This window comes from Mauremys reevesii, linkage group 4 (genome assembly GCF_016161935.1).
Source record: "Mauremys reevesii isolate NIE-2019 linkage group 4, ASM1616193v1, whole genome shotgun sequence".
Lineage (NCBI taxonomy): Eukaryota > Metazoa > Chordata > Testudines > Geoemydidae > Mauremys > Mauremys reevesii.
In genome coordinates this window covers 71,355,490-71,376,233 of record NC_052626.1, presented here as the reverse complement: position 1 = coordinate 71,376,233, position 20,744 = coordinate 71,355,490, and the positions used below count along the sequence as shown (strand labels likewise).

Here is a 20,744-nt window from a genome sequence, read left to right as displayed (position 1 = left end):
AAACAGGCTTCAGCACAATTCCCCAAAACAGTTAGGTCTTGTCTACTGTGCCTGCTGGAGCCATGGTACGGGGGCAGTGACAGAAGAAGCAGGCTGCCCAGTATGGTGGGGTTTATGGTGTGGATAGACCCTTAGATTTTGCATTCTGGCTAAGAGCATGCACCTATATTGTCCAGGTTTAGCACAGGCAAGACAATATCTGATACACACTTCTGTTCCTGAGAGCTGATTTCTAGCCTGAAGATTCATAAAGACCACTTTTTTTATTCAGGCAACTCAAGGATTGCCCAGAAAAGGGTTAAACTTCTCTGTCAGGCCTAGCAAACTGCTGAGTTTCTCCTGGATGCAGGTTTGCAGAGACAAAGTCTGAACAACTGGCTTTGAACAGTGATAAAGCTGCAGCTGGAGGAATAAGTCTCATGAAACAGCCAGGATCAGAAGAGATTTTGTGCCTCTGGAGAAGCTGTATTTAATAACTTGACTCAGTTTTAGCCTACTTCTCGTTGCATACAATCAAAGGGCTTTTTCTGCTATTTAGGCCTTGTTCCACATTAAGGTGGTAGGGGTGTTGAGGAAGAATCATAAATGAATGTCTGCAACTGCAGCTGTCCATATTTTGTTGACTTAAGAAACAAAGCATCATGATTTTTTAACTTTCTGAGTATTCTCAGTGCAGCTTTTCACCATTGGGGTGCCCTGTGTGCTCCCCAGAAGTGTGTAACCTTCTGGGAAGTTTTGACTGTTGGTGAAGTGAACACCCATCTTTTCTTTGAGGCTTAGAACATTCCCGATTAGGCTATCTTGGGTGTGTGGATGCTGCACACCCTCACTTCCTTGCAGCCTGCAAAGCAGCGAGTCAGATCTACCTCTACATCCACTTTAGTCAGCTGGCCATTGCTTTTCCCCAGTTAGGGTTTTTCTCATGATTGTTTTCTTAGCTCTGGCTCTGTAGTGTACAGTAACTCCTCACTTAACGTCCTCCCGCTTAATGTTGTTTCGAAGTTATATTGCTGCTCCATTTGGGAACATACTTGTTTAAAGTTGTGCAGTGCTCCCTTATAATGTCATTTGACTTTACACGGGAGCATTGCACAAGTTCCTCTTCTCTGCCCCCTTCCCCTCTCTTCCTCCCTCCCTCCCAGCACTTCCCCCGCCTGTTTGGTGGCGCTTAGGACTTTCTGGGAGGGAGGGAGCAAGCAAGCGAGCAGGGAAGCTGCCCCCTCCCCCAGCGGGCTGGGCCACCCGGAACGCAGAGGCTTTAGGGCCCTGGACTAAGGGGGCCCTGGCCTGCAGCTCTAAAGCCCCTTTCGGAATGCGGCCCTGCGAGCACGGGCCGGAGGACTCAGGAGGAGCAGGGGCAGCCGTGCAGCCAGAGGCCGGAGAGAAGTGGTGCTTTCCCCTTAAAAGCGCCGCTTCTCTCCAGCCGGCTTTGAAGGGGAAAGCGCCATTTCTCTCTGGCTGCTGGCTGCCCCTGCTCCTCCTGAGTCCTCTGGCCCATCCTTGCAGGGCCGCATTCTGAAAGGGGCGTTAGAGCTGCAGGCCATGGCCCTGGGGCCCCCTTAGCCCAGGGCTCTGCAGCCCCTGCGTTCTGGGTGGCCCTGCCTGCCAGGGGGTGGGGGAGAAGCTCCCAGAATTATGGCCATGGGGGCGGGGCCGTGCTGCGCAGAGCCACCTGCACACTCCCTGCACCAAACAGGAGCTGCCCCAGGTAAGTGCTGTGCACCTCCTGCCTGCCCCAGCCCTGAGCCTCCTCCCGCACCCCCACCCTGAGCTCCCTCCTGCACCCTAACTCCCTCCCAGACCCTGCACCCCCAGCCCTGAGCCCCAGGGGTAAGCTGGGGCACCTCCCCCTCCCACCGTACAGTACAGTATATAATGCCTTTTGTCTGCCCCCAAAAAATTTCCTTGGAACCTAACCCCCCGCATTTACATTAAATCTTATGGGAAAATTGGATTAGTTTAACATCGTTTCACTTAAAGTTGCATTTTTCAGGAACATAACTACAACATTAAGTGAGGAGTTACTGTACTATAATATAGATTTAGGGGAAATTTTCCCTGTACTCCCCTTCCCCACCCCCGCCACAATCTTATCTACTAAATATGGCAGAATCTGCAAAAAGGATGGGGTTCAAAGAATGACTCACTGGAGGCTCCAATTTTCTTATTTCCTACCAAAGCTAGGCTTGTGTAAAGTGAGCAACTCCATCCCAAGAGTGTGGATTTGTACTGTGAATCTCCTTAAGAACTCAAGTTATTGGTTAGTAACACTTTCTGAGTGAATTTTCTCATTTCTCCCTCCTTAAAGACTATAGAATTCAGTTGAAAGTAATGAGCTGAAATGTGTTGCTTTCAGTTTTGAACAGTTCTGTTCTTATTACAGATACAATGGGCTTTTACAAAAGTAATCACGGATGAAATGAGGTAGGGTAGGGGCACTACACAAAAATGAGGAAGCTAGTTAAATGGAGAGTAAAATGAACAGTCACCAGCATGAAATGCCTGCCAGCAGCATGGAAACTATTTAAAAACACCATAATAGAGGTGCAAATTAAATGTTTACCCTCAAATTAAAAAATATAGTAAGAGGACCAAAACAATGCTGCAATGGCTAAACAACAGAGTACAGTAACTCTTCACTTAACGTCCTCTGGCTTAACGTTGTTTCAAAGTTACGTTACTGCTCAATTAGGGAACATGCTCATTTAAAGTTGTGCAATGCTCCCTTATAATGTAATTTGGTTGACTGCTCTGTCCACTGCTTGTAAGATTCTGTGGAAGAGGAGCAACTTTACAAGGGAGCATTGCACAAGTTCCTCTTCTCTGCCTCCTCCCCCTCCCTCCCAGTGCTTAGGACTTTCACTTAGGACTTTCTGGGAGGGAGGGGGAATCGCTGCATCTCCACTCCTCAGCCCTCCCAGAAAGTCTTAAGCATGAAGCACGGGGAGGGAGGGGGAGGAGAGGGGAAGCAACGCAACTCCATTCTTCCCCCTCCCTCTCAGAAAGTCCTAAGTGCCACTAAACAGCTGTTTGGTGGCGCTTAGGACGTTGTGGGGGGTGGGGAAGGAGGGGGGATGTGGCTGCTCCAGAGAGGAGATGGAGTGGGGACAGGAAGGGTCGGGCCTGGAGCATCCCCCGGCAAAGTCGGCGCCTGTTCTTCGGGGAAGCTGCTGCTATGAAGGTGCTTCCTAGTGTCCTTGCCTGCAGCGGGCTGTGCCTGTGTGGGGTAAGCCGGGGCACTTCCCAACCACAGTACGGTACAGTACTGTACAGTATATAATGCCTTTTGTCTGCTCCCAAAAAATTTCCTTGGAACCTAATCCCCCACATTTACATTAAATCTTATTGGAAAATTGGATTTGTTTAACATCGTTGCATTTTGTGGGAACATAACTACAACGTTAAGTGAGGAGTTACTGTAAAAGAAGCAGTTAGAGGCAAAAAGGCAGCCTTTAAAAATTGGAAGTCAGATCCTACTCAGGAGAATAGAAAGGAGCATAAACTCTGGCAAGTCAAGAAAGGAGGCAGGCCAAAAAAGAATGTGTAGACAGGGCCGGCTCTGGCTTTCTTGCTGCCCCAAGCAAAAAAAACCCCAAAGCTGCGGGGTGGCCGGAGCGGCAGAGCAAAAAAAAACCGTGCAGGGTGGCCAGAGCACGAGTGCAGGGGGACTGCTGGCGCTGCAGACGTGCCCTGGGCGGTGGGGGCAGAGAGAAGGCGGTTGGCCAGGGCTTCCGCTGCGCCACCTGCCGGGAGGGCTCCGCACTGCTCCGGTCGTCGGGGAGGGAAGGACGTGGGCTGCCCTGCCGGGCTTGCTACAGACCTGGCACCAGCTGGGGCAGCCCGCTCCCAGCAGCGCGCTCCTCCGCGCCACCGCCCCCTACAGGGCAACCAGAGCGCCGAACCAAAAAGAAAAAAATCTGCGGGGCGGCCGAAGCAGCAAAGCAAAAAAAAAAAAAAAAAAAGGATTTGAGGGAATACCGCCCCTTAGAATCTGTCGTCCCCAAGCATGAGCTTGCTCGGCTGGTACCTGGAGCCGGTCCTGTGTGTACAGCAACTAGCAAAAGATTCATAAACTAACAGCAAAATATATATATATATATATGTAAGTACATCAGAAACAGGAAGCCTGCCAAACAATCAGTGGGGCCACTGGATGATCCAGGTGCTAAAGACAGACAAGGCTCTTGTGGAGAAGCTAAATGAATTCTTTGCATCAGTCTTCACTGAAGAGGATGTGAGGGAGATTCCCACACCTGAGCCATTCTATTTAAGTGACCAATCTGAGGAGTCAACAGGTGGTTTTGGAATAAATTGATAAACAGTAATAAGTCACCAGGACCAGATAGTATTCACCCAAGACTTCTGAAGGAACTCAGACATGAAATAGCAGAACTACCAACTCTGGTATATAACCTATCACTTAAATCAGCTTCTGAACCAGATGACTGGAGGATAACTAATGTGATGCCAATTTTTAAACAAGGCTTCAGAGATGATCCTGGCAATTACAGTCCGATAACCCTTACTTCAGTATCAGGCAAAATGGCTGAAATTATAGTAAAAAAACAGAATTATTAGATACATAGATTAACATGATTTGTTGGGGAAGAGTCAACACAGCTTTTGTAAAGGGAAATCATACTTCATCAATCTATTAGAATTATTTGAGGTGGTCAGTGAACTTCAACAAAGGTGATACAGTAGATATAGTATATTTGGACTTTCAGGAAGCTTTTGACAAGGTCTCTGACCAAAGTCTCTTGAGCACAATAAGCTGTCATGGGATAAGACAGAAGGCCCTCTTGTGGATCAGTAACTGATTAAAAGAGAGAAAAAGGGTAGGAATAAGGGGTCAGTTTTCAGAATGGAGAGAGGTAAATAGTGATGATCCCCAGGGAGCTGTATTGGAACCAGTAGTGTTCATCATATTCATATATGATCTGGAAAAAAGTGGTAAATAGTGAGGTGGCAAAGTTTGCATATGATGCAAAATTATCCAAGATAGGTAAATCCAAAGCAAACTATGAAGCGTTCCAAAGGGATCTCACAAAACTGGGTGACTAAGGAACAAAATGGCAGATGAAATTCAATGATGATATGATAGAGGTCTATAAAATGATGAATGCTGTGGAGAAAGTGGATAAGGAAGTATTATTTACACCTTCACATAACCACAAGAACCAGGAGCCACCCAATGAAATAGGCAGCACATTTAAAACAAACAAAAAGAAGTACTTCACACAACTCCTAGTCTACCTGTAGAATTGGTTGCCAGGGGATGGTGTGAAGGCCAAAACTATAATGTGGATTCAAAAAAATAATTAGATAAGTTAATGAAGGATAGGTCTATCAATGGCTATTACCCAAGTCAGTCAGGGATGCAACCTCATGCACTGGGTGGCCCTAGGCCTCTGACTGTCAGATGCTGGGGCTGGATGGATCACTTGATGGATTGCCCTGTTCGTTCCCTTTGAAGCATCTGTTACTGGCCACTGTTGGAAGACAGAATACTGGGATAGATGGACCATTGGTCTGATCCTGTAGGGTCAGTTTTATACTATGTAGTATACAAGCTCCCCATACCCTTCTGGTAAGGCCCTTCACTACAGACATGCAATACCCCTGTTATTCTAGACCTAAGTCCTCAGACAGATTTACAGATACCCTTCAGGGCTACCTTGTAGCACTCTTGTCTGTTCCGCTCATGGCTCTCTCCAGCTTTACTTGGCTATGATCACAGGATCGTACAGCAGAATGGACATTCACTAGAGACTGGGCTATCGCTGGTACCCTAAGCGGGATTTCAAACATGGTTCTCAAAGAGAAGGGCTGCCCCTGTGCTCACCCTCATAACTATCTAGTAGCCAAAATCCGCTGGTGATGGAGTCCCAGAGACCTTTGTAGGTCCATTTCTTGGGGTGGCTCCTATCGCTGGGTTTAACATTGTCTCGCATTGAAAGAGTTACCTGGCTTGCATCGCTGGAGTATCTGGCCGTGCCCAGCTGTGGCCACTTGATTTTGGGCCAGCTGGAGAAAAGCACAGCCTGCGATGCATGCAGCATTTCACACACACGCTTCCCTGCCAGAAGCAGCGGCAGATGGAAACGCGTTTTTTCAAAGTGCACGGGCAACGTTTCAGGCGGCGCAGGCTCGGCTCTGGGAGCCGGGCTGAGACCGTGAGGAGCGCGGACACGGAAGATGATGCCCCGGGATTTCCTTGAGGGGGAGACCGTGTTTAGGGGCCTGCGGGCGGGAGGTACCCAAAGGCCTGGGAACTGAGCGCCGGGCCGCTCGCCCAGCCTGGCCCTGGAGCAGAGCGCACGTCGCGCGGTTGCGAAGCGGCTCTTCGGCAGCCAGAGGTTCCCTGCCCCGCAGGCGTCGGACTTTGGTGGGGCGGGAACCCGGCTGTAGCCTCGCGCCGCCCGGGGCCAGGCTCCCTCCGGGACAGACGGGGCCGTGGCCCGCTCCGGGCGCCCCTTCAGCGCCCCAGGGCGGGGGTGACGGGCCAGGCTGCCCTGGTGGGGGCGGCCGCCAGCCGGGGCCCCGAGCACGGGAGGCGGCCACCAGCCCGGCTGCCGGGGACGCGCTGCCGCTCGCCCGCCCGCCCAGCCGCTCCCCGCCCCCGGCGCGGGTAAGATGGCGGCCGCGGCTCAGGCGTTGAGCGGCTCGGGGCTGCTTCTGGCCGCCGCCGCCCTCGCCCTCCTGGCCGTGGCCATCGGCACCGACTCCTGGTACCAGACGGACGCGCGGCGGCACCGCGAGCGCTGCCGGGGCTTCGGCCACAAGCGCAGCGACCCGCCCGGCTCCATGTCGGCGCCCAGCCCGCACCTGCCGCTCCGCGCCCGCCCCCCGCGGGCCCTGCTGCCCGGCCGCCCCCGGCCTCTGCCCCAGCCCCGGCCGCCGCCGCGCTGGACTCGCACTGCGGCCGCCGCTTCAACTCCACCGTCTCCGGGCTCTGGAGGCGCTGCCACCGCGCGGGCTACGAGCCAGACAGCGAGGAGCTCATCCGGCAAGGTGCGGGGCTGGGCGCTGGCGGCGGGGCGGGGGGGCGCTCGGGGGGCCGGCGGGGGGGAGGAGGAATGGGGGGTCCCGAGACGGAGGTTCAGGGGGGCTCTGGGGGCTCTGTCCGGTGAGGAGGAGCCCGCGTTGCCCTTTCCCTGGGCTGCCCCCTGCCGGTAACCGGGTCCCTTGTGGCTGAGCTGAGCAATTCCCGAGGCTGGAGCAGCCGCTGTCCGCGGTGCTGAGCCCGCCTCGCTCCCCATTCAGCCCCAGGCAGCCGGCGCCGACCGGCCGGAAAGAGCCTTTGGGCCGGGCCGAGGGCAGAGCCCCGGGCGGTGGGTGGTTCATCCTGGCGCGGGCGGCTCAGTCCGCCTCGAAGTCGGTCTGTTCCTATGCCGCAGGGTCTGTCACTGTCCCCCCTCCCTCTCCCGCCTATGCAGCCCCAGGCCCGGCTCTGCCCCCTCAGCGCCTCACCTGGCTGCACCTGCTTCTGGTGCGGGGGTGGCTGCAGCGCCCAGCTGCTCTGGCCCGTCTCTTGGGGGGGACGGAAGCAATGCCACTGCCTGGGGGGTAGCAGCTCAGGCAGCCAAGGAATTGCAAGGGGATTTGACACCTTCCCCTGAGGCATTTCCTATAGGGCAGTACCCTAGCTGAAGGGGAGCACTGGTGGCTCCAGGGGACCTAGCTCACAGCCCTGGCCAGGAGTCTGTGGGCAGCTGTGGCTTTTCACAGCCAGGTAGCTTTAAAAGGTTGTTAGTTATATATTTATTGGAAGGGGTGGCACTGCAGATGCCTACCCCATGTAGCACTGCTACCGCTATGCTGTTGTCTTGGCCAGGCCTGGGTCTGATCAGGGTGCTTCCCTCCTTGTAGTTGAAAACAGGTAGGCAGCCCAATTTGTTCTGCGGGGCTTTTCCCAGTCTATTTTTTAAAGTCCCCACCATTGGAACTAGTGCCATGGTCCTGAGGAGACCCTTCCATATATCCCCTGGAGGGATCCCCCCCCCCATCAACCTACAAATTTGCTTCATTGGGTCAGTATCTTTTTGGCAGCTAATGGCCAAGGAAAGAGTGAAATATTCCAAGCATGGTCTTACCTGAGCTGTAGAGAAAGGGCCTAGCCCCTCCTATTACATCATGTGAAACTTTCATGTATTTGAATAGGTATGTGCCCTCTCCCACTGCATGATCATCCCTCTGCTATGACCCAATCTCTATGGTGGGTATAGAACTTTGATCCTGCTCCACCAGCACAGGCCCCTGCTACCTGGGTTAAGGAGATTATCCTTTAACAGGGCATATGACACACAGTTGAGCAATTGTTCAAACATTATATTTTATTCTGATAGTGCAAACAGTGTGCTGTCTGACTTAGACAGGTATGAAGACAGCCCCTATCCCAGGGTGCTTACAGTCCAGATAGACAATCTACGGAGTAGTTACAAAGTGGGATACAACAAAAATTCTGTTCTGAAGAGCATGATTTACCGACCCAAGAGATATTTATTAACATGGACGAGTAGAGGGTGGGAGGAAAAGCTCCTTGACTTAGGCACAAAATGAAAATAAATAGCAAAAACCAATTGTTCGAGTAGTTTTGATTGTGTCCTCCAGCTGTGGTTCAAGTCCCCATAGCCCCTGTACAACAGAAGATGGAATGACTCACTGTGGAGCTGGACTTCATCTCTGAATCCTCTCTAATGTGCAGCTGTGGCTCTTGTTCCTAGAAATGCCATTACAAAATAAATTAGCTTCTTTCTCCATTTAATCTACCAGGATCCATTTTCATTTATATTTCCATGTTGATTTCATTCCACTAAAAGGCAGTTCATTAGTTTCATTTTATTAATTGACCTTGTCATTTTAAAATGTCTGCCTCTGTTTCTGCTTCCTATTGAACCATTCTGCTTCTACTGAAATTACTAGAGTTTCTATCCCTCAAAAAAACCTCCACATTACTTCGAGTCTCACTGTATTCTTTTTTTAAACTTTGCCAGGAGTCCATTCCCATCAGCCAGAAAAGCGCAGGGTTGTTTTTTTTTGGCACAGGAGTGTGGTTCTCTGTCTAGGGCTTGATCCACCTACCTCTTTACTCATGGAAGTAAAGTCATTCACATGTGTTAGTATTGCAAGATCATGGATTTTAATGGATCTGGCTCTTTTCTCACTGTTTCCTCCTCATTCCCTGCTTTGCTCACAGCCTCTCCCTGCACCCAACTTTCATGTGGCTACAGTTTGTGTCAGTCAGTCAGTCAGTGGGGAGATGACTTTGTCATTGTGCTCTTTGGTCAGGGACATTATTATGTGTAGGGAACTATAGGCAAACATTTTCCCTTGTTAAGGTCTGCAGGTTGTTACAATTTATCATTGCAAGGCTCTCTTTCTCCTTGCTTTGCAACAAGCCCAAATCTGAAACCTAATGGGGACTACTAATTGATTTATGAAAAAGAAGAAATTTCAGAGGCCTGCAGAGACAGAGGAATAAATGACCTTATAAGATTTCAATAGAGATTTTGTAAAAGATTTATTAAGGAAGCAGACTAGGAAGGGGGAAATCCATTGGTTCAACTCCTTATGGGCCTTTCTCAAGGTTTGAATAAACTAAGTTCACCCTGCCTTTATCTAATTATTTACCTATTACTAGAAGACAAAAACCGATAACAGAAATAATATCTGGTAATTTGGATGTAGTAACTTGCATTATTACATGGTAATGTGATTTTTATAGAGACTTTCAAGCATCTCAGCCTTTACAGATAAGAATTTAAGAACATAAATGTACAAATAAGGTAGAGAAGCTGAAAACTATCATGAGCAAAATTTAGCTTAGGAAATATTTAAACATAAGAGGGAACGATAATGAGGGATTGTTTTAAAATGCTTTTATTAAATGCCCAAAAAAACCCCACACCTTTTCAATCATGAAAAGATTTCTTGGATTAAAAAAATCCTGATTAAGAGGGGAGGTGAAAGAAGCAATATAAAATAAAACAAATGGAGAACCTGATGGCAATGCGTGCAATCAGGAAATGGAGATAGCTTCTCTTAGCAGTTAAAGAGATCAGTGGGGAAAAAACCCCTACGGACAGCAGAGTTAAAAGACAATAAGAAGTTACTTAAATATAATCTGGAACAAAAAATCCTAGCAATGGTATAGGACCATGTAAAAAGGACTGGGGCCTATTTTATAGTGATTTACGTCGACCAGACCAGGCTTTCATCTTGCTGAACCAGCTCACTCACTTCCTTAGTTAGTTCTGTCTGAACTCTCTCAAGGAATCCAGGGAAGCAATTTCCAGCAGTTAGTTTTATTTTAAGCCTTCTTACCAAACAAATCAAAACTTTGCAGACTCTTCCCTCAAAGTCTGTGCAGGCTAACTGGTTGCTTCCCCAATTCTGACCCTCATGCTAGTAACTTTTATTAAGATGTCCTGGCACTTGCCTCAGAGCCTCAGCAGTAATGGACTCCACACAGTCTGCCTTCTGTCCATTTGGTTTCTGGAGCAGCTGCTCTCTGCATTAGCACCTGTAGCAGTGTATTGGGAGCACAGCCCCTGGTCCCTCAATTTTCTGGAAGATATTGCAGTTCTTTCCTCCATGTCCTGCTCTTTTTCATGTGCAGCAGGCAGGGCTAGTTAATCAGTTAGCTAGCTAGCTAGCTGCAGGCCTCTGACCCCAGAGGAATGGTACCCCTTATACTTTCACAGTCCAATATGAGAAAAGGAAGGTAAAATTATCAATCATTATAGAGAAAAGGCAGGAGTAATAAATACATATTTTTTTCTCTGTACTTAGAAATTAGCAGGAAGATGTAAGTGATATCATAAAGTTATAATGAAATACACCACTACCTCAATATAACGCCACCCAATATAACACGAATTTGGATATAACACGGTAAAGCAGTGCTCCGGCGGGGGGGGGCGGGGCTACGCACTCCGGTGGATCAAAGCAAGTTCAATATAACATGGTTTCACCTATAACGCGGTAAGATTTTTTGGCTCCCAAGGACAGCATTATATCGAGGTAGAGGTGTACATACTATCCCATCAGTAACGAGGGAGAATGTTAAATAGCAACTGTTAACATTAAAACACTTTAAAAGCTGCAGGACTGGATAACTTGCACCCAAGGGTATTAAAGGAACTGGGAGAGGAGCCCTGTGAACAATTAATGTTGATTTTTAACAAATCTTGGAACACAGAAGATTCCAGAGGACTGGAAAAGCCAGCACAGTGCCAACTGTTTTAAAAGGTTAAACAGGATTACCCAGGAACAATAGGCCAGTTACCTGGATATAAATCCCAATCAAGATTGTGAAAGATTTATATGGGATGCAATCAGGAAAGAATTAAAAAAATGGTAGGATGATTAATCCAAATAAACATAGTTGTATAGAAAATGTCTTGTCAAAGAAACTTTATATTTATATTTTAAATTTTGAATGTATAAGCTGGGAATATCAAGCAAGAGTAGGGGCTGGTATTTCCTGTGTATTTGGTATCAGTGAATACTGTGTTTACTTCAAAAAGGATGTTGGAAAACTGGAAGGGGTTCAGAAAAGAACTACAAAAATTATTTGAGATCTGGAAAACATGCTTTATAGTGAGTGACTAAACAAGATTAATCTATTTAATTTATCCATGAGAGGGTTAAGAGGTGATTTGATCACAGTCTACAACTGTCTTCATGGTGAAGAGATTTGTGATAGTTAATGGCGCTTTAATCTAGCAGAAAGAGGCAGAACATTATGCAATGGTTGAAAGCTGAAGCTAGAAAACCTGACTAGAAATAAGGCACAATTGTTTAACAGTGAGAGCAATTAACCTTTAGAGTAATTTACCTAGGGATGTAGTGGATTCTCTAACACTTGCAGTCTTTAAATCTAGACTGCATATCTTTCTAAAACATACACCATAGCTCAACCAGAAGGTATGGGCTTGATGCAGAAATTATCAGATGAGGTTCTTTGTCCTGTGTTATGTAGCTGGTCAGACTAGATCAGGGGTAGGCAATCTATGGCACACGTGCCAAAGGTGGCATGCGAGCTGATTTTCAGTGGCACTCGCACTGGCCACCAGTCCGGGGGGTTCTGCATTTTAATTTAAATGAAGCTTCTGAAACATTTTAAAAACCTTATTTACTTTACATACAACAATAGTTTAGTTATATATTATAGAAAGAGATCTTCTAAAAACGTTAAAATGTGTTACTGGCACGCAAAACCTTAAATCAGAGTAAATAAATGAAGACACTGCACACCACTTCTGAAAGGTTGCCAACCCCTGGACAAGATGATCATAATGGTCTCTTCTGGTCTTAATATTTACAAACTTCAAATTCACCTTTAGGGAAACACTTCTTGATATAGTATCTTCTGTTTCCACCCTACATGTTATAGGACTAGAGTAAATTTTAAACCCTAAGAGAGAAAGCAATGGACTTAACATTTTGAAACCAGATGTATATGGGATTTATATTCTAAAAATATTTAAACCATCCAGTTTAAATAAAGAGCTGGTGTCTTTGTTTTAATCAATGAAGTTTTAGCCAATGAATCCTTAGTTCAGATCCCTTGGGACATAAGTGATCTATAAAGCAAGCTATAGTCTTACATTTTATATTTATATATTGAGATAAAAATGTAAAATTGCTTCTCATATATATGTGATAGTACAATTATTCTTTACAGTAGTCTATCTAAAATAGGTTTTACCTTTGACAAACCCTGCCTAACTGAATGTAGGAGGTAAATCATAATGTTTGTTTTGGGGCCTATATTGCAATATCTGTTTACTAATGTGACACTGATTTTTATAAGACTTGATTAATTTGGATGTTAGTTTTATATAGAATTTCTAATTGTATATTTGTATTATAGCTAAGGCTACGTTTTAGTCACGGGTATTTTTAGTAAAAGACATGGACAGGTCACGGGCAGTATACAAAAATTCCTGGCCTGTGATCTGTCCATGACTTGTACTATATACCCCTGACTAAATCTTGGGGCAAGGGGCGGCCCGTTGTTGCTGGGTTGGGGGCCTGGTGGTGGCATGTGGCCTGGGACCCCCGTTGCTACTGGCCCAGGGGCTGCCTGAGCTGCTCAGGCGGCCCCTGGGCCAGACACACTGGCCACTGGAGTAGTCACGGAGGTCCCGGAAAGTCACAGAATCTGACTCTGTGACCTCCATGACAGACTTGCAGCCTTAATTATAGAGTCCATAAAAACTCACACCAAGAAGCTAGATCTATAACAGGGGTGGCGAAACTGTGGCTTGTGAGCTGCATGTGAGTCTTTTATGGTTAAAGTGCAGCTCTTGGAACCTCCAAAGCCCTCCCCTTTCTCCACCTACTGGACTGGAGTGGGGAGCTTGGGATCTCTGCCTGGTGGTGGGGTAGGGGCTTCTGCCTTGCAGGGAGGGGAGTCTTGAGGACTCAGCCCCGTGAGGCACACCTGCTGGGGCTCCTGGCTTTAGCAGGAGCGGGGCTGAAGCCCAAGTCTCGGCTGGTGTCTCCTGCAGGGTTGAAGCCCCAACAGTTGTGTCCCAGCTCTCGAATTTATGAAGATTGTCGTATGCGGTTCGGAGGGTCAGTAGATTTGGCCAACCCTGATCTGTAAGGTGTACACACTAAAAATTCAACCCTACCATATAAAGTGTTTAGTATGGTAAATATTAATAATTGGATATGTAATCAGTGATTGACAATGATGATTGGAATTAGTTAATTAGATACCATGATGTGGAGGATGTGGCGTAAGTACTTAATTCAGAACTGTACAAATCTTTTGTGAATGAGACCTGATCCCATTGAAGTAAATAAGAGTTAGATTGAGTTCTGGGAATGGACAAGAGGCATCCATACAGTGAAATCCCCCATATTACCTCTCTGAACTAAGTCTTTATTAACAAAATGCAAATCTTGTTCCTCTGTCCTTGTTGATGGGAGCTGTATAAGGACTTAGAGAGGGAGCACACTCTGGAATCTCCCTCTTTAGTGTGGTTTTACAAATCTACATACTCAGATTCGATTCTAAAATAAATTAAAATCAACAGTTTTTTAGCATGTGGGAAATTGAGACCACCTCTCTCCCATCCCCTTCTCAATTTCTAAATATCCCTGGACTTAAGAGGGCCCCCGTGTACTTGCCTTTTTTTCCTTGTGAAGCCTGTCCCTCCCCCAATACCCAGTGGAGCCAGGTCTGTGCTGAGAAGTTACTGTCCCAATGAATCTCATTAGAGAAGGAAATCATAAGAACATAAGATAAGAATGGCCAGACTGGGTCAGACCAATGGTCCATGTAGCCCGGTATCCTGTCTCTGACAGTGGTCAGTGCAAGATGCTTCAGAGGGAATGAACAGAGCTGGGTATTTTAGAGTGATCCATCCCATTATCCAGTCCCAGCAGTTGGAGGTTTCAGGACACCCAGAGCGTGGGGTTTTGTCCCTGACTGCCTTGGCTAATAACCATTGATGGATCTAATTCTTTTTCAAATCCAATTATACTTTTGGCCTTCACAACACCTCCTGGCAACAAGTTCCACAGGTTGTCTGTGTTGGGTGAAGAAGTACCTTATTTTGTTTTAAACCTGTTGCCTATTAATTTCATTGAGTGACCCCTGGTTTTTGTGTTCTGTGAAGGGTAAATAACACCTCCCTATTCTTTCTCCATAGCACTCATGATTTTATAGATCTCTATCATATCCCCCCTTAGTCATCTCTTTTCTAAGATGAAGAGTCCCAGTCTTTTTAATCTCTCCTCATATGGAAGCTGTTTCATACTCGTAATCATTTTTGTTGCCCTTCTCTGCACCTTTTCCAATTCTAATATATCTTTTTTTGATATGAGATTATCAGAACTGTATGCAGTATTCAAGGTGTAGATGTACCATGGATTTATATAGCGGCTTTGATATTTTCTGTCTTATTATATATCTCTTTCCTAATGGTTCCTAACATTGTTAGCTTTTTTGACTGCTGCTGCACTTTGAGTGAATGTCTTAGAGAACTAGCCACAATGACTCCACGATCTCTTTCATGAGGGGTAATAGCTAATTTAGACCCTATCATTTTGTATGTATAGCTGGGAACATGTTTTTCAATTTGCATCACTTTGCACTTACCAGCATTGAATTTTATCTACCATTTTTGTCACCCAGTCATCCCAGTTTAGTGAGATCCCTTTTGTAATGTTTTACAGTCAGCTTAGGCCTTAACTATCTTGAACAAGTTTGTATTGTCTGAGAATTTTGCCACCTCACTGTTCACCTCCTTTTCCAGCTCATTTATGAATATGTTGAACATCACTGGTTCTCATTACAGATTCTTGGGGACCCCACTATTTACCTCTCCATTGTGAAAACTGACATTTATTCCCACCCTTTGTTTCTTGTCTTTCAACCAGTTACTGATCAATGAGAGGACCGTCCCTATTATCCCATGACAGCTTAGTTTGCTGAAGAGCCTTTGGTGAGAGACCTTACCAAAGGCTTTCTGAAAGTCCAAGTACATGATATGGACTGGATTATCCTTGTCCACATGCTTGTTGACCCCTGTCTCAAAGAATTCTAATAGATTGGTGAGGTATGATTTCCCTTTATAAAAGCCACATTGACTCTCCCCAAACATATTATGTTTGTCTATTTGTCTGATAATTCTGTTCTTTACTATACTTACAATCAATTTGCCTGGTACTGAACTACTCTTACTGGCCTGTTATTGCCAGGATTGCCTCAGGAGCCTTTTTTTTTTTTTTTTTTTTTTAAATCAGTGTCACTTAGCTATCCTCCAGTCATCTGGTACAGAGGCTGATTTAAGTGACAGGTTACATACCACAATTAGTAGTTCTACAATTTCATATTTGAGTTACTTCAGAACTCGGGGGTGAAGATCATCTGGTCTGATGATTTATTTATCGATTTTGTTCCCAGATCTCCTCTATTGGTACTTCAATCTAGCAGAGTTCCTCAGATTTGTCACGTAAAAAGAATGGCTCATGTGGGGATCTTCCCCCATATCCTCTGCAGTGAAGACAGAGGCAAAAAATTCATTTAGTTTCTCTACAATGACCATGTCTTCCTTGAGTGCTCCTTTAGCACCTCAACTGTCCAGTGACCCCACTGACTGTTTGGCAGGTTTCCTGATTCTGATGATTTTTTTTGCTGTTTTTGTGTGCTTATCTTCAAATACTTTCTTGGTTTGCATTATTATACTTTCACATTTGTTTTGCCAGAGTTAATGCTCCTTTCTATGTTCCTCACTAGGATTTGACTCCTAATTTTTAAAGTATTCCTTTTTGCCTCTTTTGCCCTGCTGTTTAGCCATCATGGCATTTTTTTGGTCCCATTTTATTTATTTGGGGTATACATATAGTTTGAGCTTCTATTATGGTGTTTTTAAACAGCCTCCATGCTGTTTGCAGGCATTTCACTCTTCTGTTTTTTTTTTATTTCTGCTTAACTAGCTTCCTCATTTTTGTGTAGTTCCCCTTTTTGAAGTTAAATGCGATTGTGGTGGGTTTCTTTGGCATTTTCCCTCCTACAAGGATATTAAATTTTAATTACATTATGGCCACTGTTACCAAGTGGTTCAGCTATATTCACCTTCTGGACCAGATACTGTACTTCACATAGAACTAAATCAAGGATTGCCTCTCCCCTTATGGGATTCAGGACAAGCTGCTCCAAGAAGCAGTCATTAATGGCGTCTAGAAATTTTCTCTCTACAACCCTTTGAGAGGTGGCATATACCCAGTCAATATGAGGATAGTTGAAATCTCCCATTATTTCTGAATTGTCTGCCTTTGTAGCCTCTCTAATATCCCTGAGCATTTCACAACCATTGTCACAAGGAGCTGAGCAGGACTGTTTCCTAGTATGCTTTTGCTAGTGTTTTGTTCACTCCCAGGCAATGGGGCTGCCTTCTCCCTCAGTGACTATTTCACACTCACCTCCTCCCCTTTTAATCCCAGGTTACACTTTGTGTGCCCATTCTGAAACTCACTCACTCACACTCCCTTTTTTGGTTACACTTGCTCTGTTGCTGTCCTATTCATTTGCTGGCTTGAGTTAGTGGGTTAACTTTGAACTAAGACCATCATGCGTCTGGCATGCTAGACTGGCAAACTCTGCTTCTTAGGATAACAAAGGGAATGTGGCATTTCCTAAAGTCAAGCTAGGTACATACATTGCTCTTTCTGTCTCTTTCAGGAGTTATTCAGCGCTGCACTGCTGTGAAGTACCATTACACCTCATCCTCTCTGCCACGCAATTTACCCATCAATATTACCAACATCATCCGGCAGGATGAGTGGCATGCTCTCCGTAAGTAATCCAGACTCTTACCAATGCCATGCACCCTTACTAAGCAGGGTACAAGCATTTTCAGAATCTTTCATATCTAGGTCACTGCTATGACTTCAGTACCAAATGGGGCACTGATTCAGAGATCAGTGAATGGTATCTAGTGCCTAAATCAGGGGTAGGCAATCTACGGCACACGTGCCAAAGGTGACACGGTCCTGGCCACCGGTCCAGGGGCTCTGCATTTTAATTTAAATGAAGCTTCTTAAACATTTTAAAAACCTTATTTACTTTACATACAACAATAGTTTAGTTATATATTACAGAAAGAGACCTTCTAAAAACATTAAAATGTATTACTGGTATGCGAAACCTTAACTTAGAGTGAATAAATGAAGACTCGGCACATCACTTCTGAAAGGTTGCCGACCCCAGGCCTAAATGAACCTTAATCAGGGAGGCTGGAGACAAGCAAAGTGACCCAAGTGTAGAGGACATTTGGAGTGGCTACTGCAGGGGCCATATAAATTGGCAATAATGTTGCAGATCTGTTAGGGTGTGATGGAAGTGTCACTGCAGTTTATTGGATAGCCTCACAGCAGCTAGGTGTTGGTCAGACTCAATGCTGAAGCACAGATTAGTCCTATTAGGTCAGGGCTGCACACTTATTTGATTTGTACAGTGCCTGCCATGCTTTCTCTCTACATCCCAAATGGTGTGTAACCTCTTTCTAGCTCCCTAACTCTCATGACCTCTCCTCCCAGAAAGCATGCTAATTTTGACTCTTCTACAAGCCCATCCTTGCATCCTCCTGTTGCCAGTTCCTTCCTACCCAAACCCCTCCCAGCTGCCTAGTCACCTGCAACACACGTGAAAGTGCTCCATTCTATCTCCGTCCTCACCTACTTCCCCTATTTGTCCTATCCATTGCCTTCTGGGGTTCCCTTCCTGGACTTCTGAGGATATGAGCTATTAGGTAACCCAACTTCCCCTGCTGGTTTCCACCATTTATAACTTACCAGCACAACTTTAGGTGACGTTTTATCCAATTAATGCAACATGACTGAGATCATGCTGTAGCCTCACACATCTGCATGTCCATGTAGGTGCTGCACATGGATGCTGTCACAAAGAACTATGGTTAGAGAGACATACAAGAAAATGCCATAGGGCTTGACAAGTCTGTAGGTGTATGGCTCAGAACACCAGATTCCTACATTCTGGTCTAAATTTTCAAAAGTGCTTAGTGATTTTTGGTGTGCCCAAGTTGAGACATATTAAAGGGGCCTGCTTTTCAGCAAGTGCTGAGCATCAGTCCTTTGAAAATAAAACCTTTTTAAAGTGATGCAAGTTGGGCTCCCAAACTCGGTCATTTTTTAAAATGTAGCCCTCTGCTCCAGCAGGATCAGAGACAAGTAGGTGTACTACAGTGAGGAAGAGAGGAGCTGAGACCCAGATAGCATTACCCAGTGTTCCCGATGCTCCAGTACACAGGGAAGACCCCATCTATTTCCCCACCTCCATTTGAGCTCAGGAAAAAGAAACTGCCGGGAGAAGTCAGCCAGAAACTGAGTTGGTGGCAGCAGTAGAAAGAAGCAGACACCTCAGACCTCATCAGTGTTTGGATTTTTTTTTATTTATTTACTTTTTTTACAGCTTTTACTATGGACATTCTCTCCCGTTTTGATTAGCTGTTTGCTCCAATCCTCTTCCTCCCGTTCCCTCAGTCTCTTCACCTCAATCTCACTACACCTGCCCTCCATACTTTCCCCTTTTCCTTTACCCCCCTCCTTTCAGTGTCTCCTTTCCTTTGCTTTGTCTCTGTCTAGCTAATCACCTCCCAACAACGACAACAAATAACCCCAGTGTAACAAAGTAACAAAAAAGTTGTGGTTTTAATGTGATGTTTGCAAACCATCAGAGTGCTTGGTATGTTGTATCCCTTCCACCCATCACCCTCTGTCCAATTTGTCTCTTGCACTTCAGGACAGTGTGTAGTTCCCAGCACAAAGGGGCCCTGGTCTCCGAGTGCCTAGACACTACTGTAATGCAAACAATTTATTTCTAAGGGAGTGCAGGACGGGAAGCCCACCAGGGATACTAACTTTCAGGACAGTAGACCTAATAATCTCAATGGATTGTGTCTGTTCCCTCTCTCGCCTCCCCAACATCCTGTCTTGGAGTCTCCTTTGTTTCTTCCCCTCTTGCTCCTCTCTCTCCTCAGATCTGCGGAGAATGACAGCCGGCTTCATTGGCATGGCAGTCTCCATCATCCTGTTTGGCTGGATCATTGGTATGCTGGGCTGCTGTAAACAGCACGAGCTCATGCAATACGTGGCAGGGCTGCTCTTCCTCATGGGAGGTGAGAGAGTTTTTCTCTTCATTCTAATATCAAACTTTTGATCGAAAGCATTAGAGTGACATCCTAAGCATGCAGAAGTACAATCAGCCCCATCAGCAAACAGCACAAAGCCATTTATTAATGCAAGAGTTGATGTAACATGGAGATTGAAATTTTAGACATGCACGGCAGGAGATGAGTCAGGTTTCTTCTTTGCATCTGTGTCAGTGTAGATCTCACTGTAGGCATGCATGCAAGATCAGAGTCTTCTGAGTAGCAGTGTCCATCAGGGCTGTGCATGTCCCCTGTGCCACCTCATGCTCCTGCACGAGGGTATAAAGGGTGGGGCAGTAATGACCCTCCCTCGGTTCCCTCTTGCTGGCCATGGAAGTGAGGCAGAATCCAGTGACTGCTCGACCTGCTACGCTCTTAAGAGACCTTAAACCAGTTCTTCCAGTCTGGTGAAGAATTCTGTCCCCACACTTTCTCTAAAGGACATTTCTTGTTTTAAAAAATGGCAAATTGATGATCTCCATGTACAGCAAGGCAAGGGGCTTAGTGCCAACCACCATACCTCATGGCAGAGTCCACTCAGGATTCAAACCCTACCCATCCTGCAATGGGTTGATCCTCCTCAAGGATGGATACAGACGAGGCTTCTTCTGCCTAGGAGAGCTACGTCCTGAATAAGTGCTTTGTGTGCAAGTCCTTCTCTGCCAGGACCCACAAGTCCAGGGAAGTGGGGCTCAAGCTACATTTGCTTGAGCAGTCCATGTGGGTCACTCTAGTTGTAACAGTCACCTCTGGGTCCAGAGTGAGGATAGATAAGCCAGTGCTCATTCAAGGACTTAACACACTTCGGGATGGGGCAGTGGAAAGGAGAACACTGGCACAGTCGGTGCTGAACACTTCAGTGTGAAGACAGACCTCAGCAATGACAACCTCAGCATGGGCACAACTGCAACAGTCCTGGCACTGATTAAGTCAGCACAAACAACTCCAGCTCCCGTACCAACTGCCCTGACTCAGGGAGCACAGCTAGCCCCTGTGCCCACTCAAAAAAAGCATACCAACTTGTGTAGTTGGTCTAAGCATCCATGTAAC

General features: G+C 46.2%; 1 protein-coding gene across 1 annotated transcript in view; it reads left to right on the top strand.

Annotated features, from left to right (window-relative positions):
• The first annotated feature begins 6,063 nt into the window (after positions 1-6,063).
• The window catches only part of LOC120405092 (transmembrane protein 178B-like), a 21,554-nt gene continuing 6,873 nt past the window's right edge, over positions 6,064-20,744 (top strand). Inside the window, 4 exon segments of the mRNA XM_039538344.1 lie at positions 6,064-6,877; positions 6,880-7,014; positions 17,207-17,320; positions 19,524-19,661. Coding sequence (XP_039394278.1) covers positions 6,637-6,877; positions 6,880-7,014; positions 17,207-17,320; positions 19,524-19,661 — 628 coding nt within the window. The 5' untranslated portion in view covers positions 6,064-6,636.